Below are 6,000 nucleotides of genomic sequence, written 5' to 3'. Positions count from 1 at the left end.
GCGGTGTGACTCACCCTCATGGCAGCTGTAAATAAGCCCTCGGGTGGATGGAATACCGGAGTCAGTGAAGACATTTGAGGGAAAAGGGCTTAGCGAATGGTGGCTTACGGCGCGACACTTTTCTCACGGCCCCCGGAATTCTCTGCAGCCTTCGGTCCAAGGGATCCATCCAGGAGGTAATGGGCAGGAGTTCTGAGAGATGGTGCCCCTGTGCCCGGCCCCAAACTGGACAGCCCGTTCTTTGCACACTGGCTGCTCTTTCTAGCATCCCTCTTCAGCTGGCGTGTGTGTGGGGTGCAGAGGTTGGCGTCAGATGCTGGGGTGGAGAGCCAGGAGAAAAGAACGGGGGGGGGGCTATGCTGAAAATGCGGTAGCGGGGGCTGCGAGTTCAGCCCCTGTCATCTCCCAGAGGGCCGTGCGTGGAGTGGACGGAGGAAGGGCCACAGGCCAGGGCTTGGCCAGCTCCATTCTGGAGGGCCTGCCATGGCCCGTGGGCCTCAGGGAGCCTTCGAGGGAGTCTCTCTTCTCTCTGGGGGTCTCCGCAGTGCCTCTCTGGCTCAGAGTTCGTGCAGAAAGCTCCCCAGCAGGACAGCTGAATGGCGTGTTCCTCTTTGGACCTGGCCACGAGCCTTCGCCTCCCCAAGGGCTAGCTCAGATGTTCTGATCCCGCGTGCTCCCATGGGCTCCTCCCCCGGGCAACACGCGCGCCTCCGGGGGCAGGTGGTTCTCGAGTTTGCACTTTTCCTGACCACCGGGGCCTTTTCCAGTCAATGCTTCCGTCGAGTAAATACAGTTCTGCCGGAGGAACTTAGGGGAGCTGGGTAAGGGGGAGCTCTCAAAGTAGTTCTTCTCCGTTCGTGGCCCCAGGCTGAACTTGGGGCTGGTGCCCCCGGGAAGGCTCCGGGGAGGGCTGGAGCCCACACTGTAAAGCACTTGCGCCTCGTCATCCGTGTCCGCGTCGATGTACTGGTGGATGCCCGCTTCGAAGTTGAAAGCTATTGCGGCCTGCTTGTCGGGCGAGCGCGGGGGGGTCCGGGCACTCGCCGTGGTGTAGACGGAAGACTCTGGACTCAGGATAGGCCTGTCCAAGAGCGTGGCACACTCGAGTCCAGCCACGGCTGCCGCGGCGCCGCCCCGGTTCCTGAGAGGGTCCTGGTACAGCCCCAGCGTGGGGACCAGCGGGCTGGGTTCGCCCTCCAGGAAGTTGACTTTGAGCGCGCGGAGCTTCAAGGGGTTGTTGGTCTTGATGGAGCTCTTGGGGCTGTCGATGAAGAACGAGGAGTGGTGGCTGGACTCGGGGGTGGAGTTGGCCTCCCCGAACCTCCCCCCGCTGGCCCCCAGGGCGCCCCGCCAGCCCGCCTCGGGCGCCAGGCTGCCCCCGGTCTTGCTGGAGAGGGAGGTCAGGGGGCTGTGGGAGAACCTGGTGGCGTCGGGGAAGTCGGTGGCGCAGCTGATGAAACTGTCGATGCTGGACATGCTACGCATGTCGATGACGCCGTCCGTGCGCGCGGGCAGCGGGGCCACGGGGCTGGGCATGCTCTCCATTTCCAGTTCCTCCTTGGGCTTGCTCTGCGAGGCCGGCTCCTTGGTGTTGAGGATGGGCTGAGACTGGGTCTTGGCCATCTTGTTGTACATGTCCTCCAGCTGCTGGACGTTCAGGTGCTGGGGACTGGACGACGACCGGACCTTCTCCGGGGACGCCTGCTCCTTGGTCTCGAAGGACTTGCTGGAGCTGGTTTCCGACAGCGCCCGCTTGGTCCATTTCCACTTGCTGGGGGAGAGGTGGTTGTCCTGCACTTTGTCCTTCTTACCCAGGTTGTCTCCGTTCTTCTCCACCACGATGTCCATCATCTCGATGCTGCGGGCGAAGGCGTCCTTCATGTTCATGGACACGATGCTCCCGTTCCTCTTGGCTCTCTCCAGCGCCTCCCTCCGCTTGATGGCTTTCTCCTGCCTCTTCTGCTCCTTGTAGAACTCGGAGAAGTTGTTGACGATGATGGGGATGGGGAGGGCGATGACCAGCACCCCCGCGATGCAGCAGAGCCCGCCCACGATCTTCCCGAGGAGCGTCTTGGGGTAGATGTCGCCGTAGCCCACCGTGGTCATGGTGATGGTGGCCCACCAGAAGGAGGCCGGGATGCTCTTGAACTTGGTGTCGTCCTCATCCTTCTCGGCGAAGAAGACGAGGCTGGAGAAGATCATGATGCCCATGGCGAGGAAGAGGATGAGCAAGCCCAGCTCGTTGTAGCTTCTCCGCAGGGTGAAGCCCAGGGACTGGAGGCCGGTGGAGTGGCGCGCCAGCTTGAGGATGCGGAGAATCCGCATGATGCGGAAGATCTGGACCACCCGGCGCACATTCTGGAACTGCAGCACGCTCTTGTTGGACTCCGTGAGGAAGATGGTGACATAGTAGGGCAAGATGGCCAACAGGTCGATGGCGTTGAGGGGGCCCTTGAAGAACTTCCACTTCTTGGGGGAGGAGAGGAAGCGCAGCAGGTACTCCATGGTGAACCAGGCGATGCACACGGCCTCCACGTGGGCCAGCTGGGGGTTGTCTGTGGTCTGGCCAAACTCATCCAGGCTCTGCAGCTCGGGCAGCGTGTTCAGGGACAGGGCGATGGTGGAGAGGACGATGAACATGATGGAAATGATGGCCAGGATCTGGGCGGGAAAGAGAGGGAGGTTTAGTGTCCAGACGCCCACAGCAAGAGCTTCCCGACACAACTCCGTTTACGGTACAGATCTGGAAGCAACGATCCAGAGAATTGAAGTGGTTTAAAGCCAGTCATTGGGGCCGGAGCGATAGTACAGCAGGGAGGGCACTGGCGTTGCACGCGGCCAACCTGGGCTCGATCCCTGGCATCCTATAGGGTCCCCCGAGCACCACAAACGAGCACCACAAACAGTAATTCCTGAGTGCAGAGCCAGGAATAACCCCTGAGCATCACCAGGTGTGACCCTGCCCCCCGTCCCCAAATAGTAAAGTTAGTCATCAAGGTTTGCAGTCGGCGAAATTTTTCTAGAAAGAGCTAGACAGTTAACATTCCAGACACTGAAAGCTGATTCTTTTTTTTTTTTTTTTGGCTTTTTGGGTCACACCTAGCAATGCTCAGGGGTCACTCCTGGTGGTGCTGGGGGACCATATGGGATGCTGGGAATTGAATCCAGGTTGGCCGTGTGCAAGGCAAATGCCCCACCTGCTGTGCTAGCGCTCCAGCCCCTGAAAGCGGATTCTTTCCGTGAACTCTCCAGTTGAGGTATGAATGCAGTGAACAAACACATGAACATGCAGTTTGCATGCAGCCGTGTCCGAATAAAACTTTATTTGTGAAAAATCAGCAGTGGGCTGCAATTGGCTCGTGACCGTGATGAATGTTCCTAGGTATTAGGAGGTAGGCTACCAATTTCACGACTAATGAGACAAATGATAAAAGCAATTATCACCCTTTACTGAGTGTTCCTCCCAGGCTAGGGATTAGCACTTTCCATGTAATACTTCTCATTCTTACAACCGCCCCAGGAGGCATTGTATTGCCACTGATCCAGGAAGAAACTTAAGCTTCCAAAGCCAGTAAGCAGCTGGGCTAAGACCCTAACCAAGGTTTGTCTGAGGCCGGAGAATAAATGTTTCAGGTCGTGACAGAATCAGAGAGACGCCACGAGACAGAATCAGATAGAAGCCACGAATCTTTTGGACAGACACACAGTGATCTCCCAGGGAATTCCCAGGGACTTGGAAGCATCCTGTCTCTCTCCACAGTAGAAGTTCCCAAATGGGACTACAATTTTTTTCCTCTTTTTTTTTTTTTTTTTTGTGCATGGCTGAGAACTACACCTGGTGGAGCTCAGGGCCTTACTCCCGACTCTGTGCTCAGAGATCACTCTTGCCGGTGCTCATGGGGTGCTGGGGCTCAAACCCGGGTCAGCCGCGTGCAAGACAGTGCCCTCCCCGCAGTGCTCTCGGCTCTGGCTGGGCCAGCAGTGCTCACTGAGCCTTCTGAAGCCTCTCTTCTCGCCGTAGAGTGCGATGGTGGGACAGAACCTGCTCAAGGGGCTGCTGAGATGTGACGGCCACTGATGGGGCTTCCGGGAGGAAGCGTCCAACCATGCCAGCGATCCATGGGAGCATCTCAGCCCAGGCCACCCACTCAGAGCCACAGCCCGGCTGCCCTGGGCTCTCTATCCCGGTCCAGAAGCCGCCAGTTGGTCCCTCCCCCGACTCAGGTTCTGACCCCACCCCCTGGGCCCCCACTGAGTCCCTCTGGGCTGCCTGGGTCCCTCCTGTCTCAGGCCCCCAGGCTCCCTCTCTGGTCCCTCTGTGCCATGGATCAGACCCCCCAGCTGGTCGCTTCCTTCAGGGAACCCCCCTCAGAGTGGCCCGCACCCTCCACTCGCCAACCCAGCTCTCTTGCCTCTTCCTGCTTCCCTGCACGGGCCTCAGATGCAGGGTTTGACTCCAAGACCGCACCTGACAATTTCTGCATTTGTTTTTGGTAATGAGAACCCAGAGGTGGGGGGCTACTGGCATCTGGGGGGCAGAGGTCAGGGCAACCGCCCCCCCAACCCCCGCCCCAACCAAGCCTCGTCTAGTCCCAGACCTCAGCAGGAAAGAGACGACGCAACCCTGGGTGCCATGATGGTGTGTGTCCCCCGCCCAAAGAGGCCATGCAACCCTCAGGCACAGTGATAATGTTCCCCAAAATCAAGTTGTGGAGAGTGTGGGGGGCTCTGGGGGGGATCAGCATGCCCGGCTAGGAGTGCGCTGGCCCGACAGCGCAGCTGAAGTGCTCCTGAGGTCGGGCAGTCTGTCCCTTAGAGCTGGGAGGGCCGTGTCCCCAGAGGTGGGCGGGGAAGCCCTGACGGTGAGCTGACACCCTCCACCCCGGGAAGCCCACAGAACGGAGGTTCTGCCTCCAGACGCACGATTTATGCACCCAGCTACCGTGGGTCTCTGTGCACCATCGGGCACCCGTCCAAGCCTGAGAACCCCCTTCCCCTCCTCTCTCCTGCCCTCCCCTCCTCTCCCCTCCTTCCTCCTCCCTCCTCTCCTCTCCTATCTCCCTCCTCGCCCCCCACCATCCTCTCTCCCTTCCTCCTTTCTGCCCCTCTGCCATACCCCCCCTTCTCCCATCCCCCCTTCCCTTCCGATCACCTCCCCTCCCCTCCCTTCCCACATCCCCTCCCTTCCCCTCCCCTCCTCCATCACCTCCCTCCCCCTCTCCCTTCCCATTCCCCTTCCTTCCTATCACCTCCCCTCCTCTCCACTCCCCTCTCCTCCCCTCTCCTTGCAGGATGGGGGCTCTCTGGAAAACAGGAAATGGAGAGCAGAGACCCCCCCCACCCCCTGGCCAGAGGAGCCAGTCAGGCCTGTCTCCTAGGCCCAGAGTCTCCCAGATCCCCCGGGGCCTGCCTTCAGCAGGGCACTCAGACTAATTCCCCATCCCTTAGCTTCAGTGCCGTACCCCCGTTGGGTGGAACCCCGCACCCGCTTTCCTCATCCAAGCAGGGCAGAAGGTCCTTGGAAGGCTGCGGGGAGATGTCGAACCCCCGCCCCCGCCCGCCAGCCCAGGGGTGTCGGGTCAGGGCGTGCGCCCAATGCTCCTCTGGCGTGGCCAAAGCCCGGCCCGTCTCACATGCTGCATCCGCCAGCTGCACCCCTGCCTCCCGCAGCTGTTCAGCGAAGGTGCCCTGAGCTCCCGGACAGCCTGACCACGCATGTGAGTCGTGCTGACCAGCCCCCGGGCCCAGTGCGGGGGCCCGGGTGGCACCCCGAGTCCTTGGGGCCCGTTCCCGCCCTCTGTTTTTCCAGGCTTGTTTTCCTGGGACCAGCGCCCAGGCAGGTTCGGGAAGGACTCCAGGAACCCGGGAGCGGAGGCAGGAGCCAGGCCGGGCCCCGAGGCTGTCCCCAGATTCCCTCCTGGCCGGGGGCTGCGAGCCCGGGGCTCCCCACCACCCTGTCTGCACAAACAGTGCTCTGGGCCAGGCGCAGGCAGGGGGCGG

General features: G+C 60.8%; 1 protein-coding gene across 1 annotated transcript in view; it reads right to left on the bottom strand.

Annotated features, from left to right (window-relative positions):
• Positions 1 to 574: 574 nt before the first annotated feature.
• Positions 575 to 6,000, bottom strand: part of KCNB1 (potassium voltage-gated channel subfamily B member 1) — an 82,539-nt gene continuing 77,113 nt past the window's right edge. Inside the window, exon 3 of the mRNA XM_056108472.1 lies at positions 575 to 2,661. Within this exon, the coding sequence (XP_055964447.1) occupies positions 652 to 2,661 (2,010 nt within the window). The 3' untranslated portion in view covers positions 575 to 651. The remainder of the gene's footprint in view (positions 2,662 to 6,000) is intronic.

This window comes from Sorex fumeus, unplaced genomic scaffold (assembly GCF_029834395.1).
Source record: "Sorex fumeus unplaced genomic scaffold, SorFum_2.1 ptg000213l, whole genome shotgun sequence".
NCBI classification, from domain to species: Eukaryota; Metazoa; Chordata; class Mammalia; order Eulipotyphla; family Soricidae; genus Sorex; species Sorex fumeus.
Note: the sequence above shows the minus strand (reverse complement) of the source record. Positions and strands in the feature narration are given on the sequence as shown.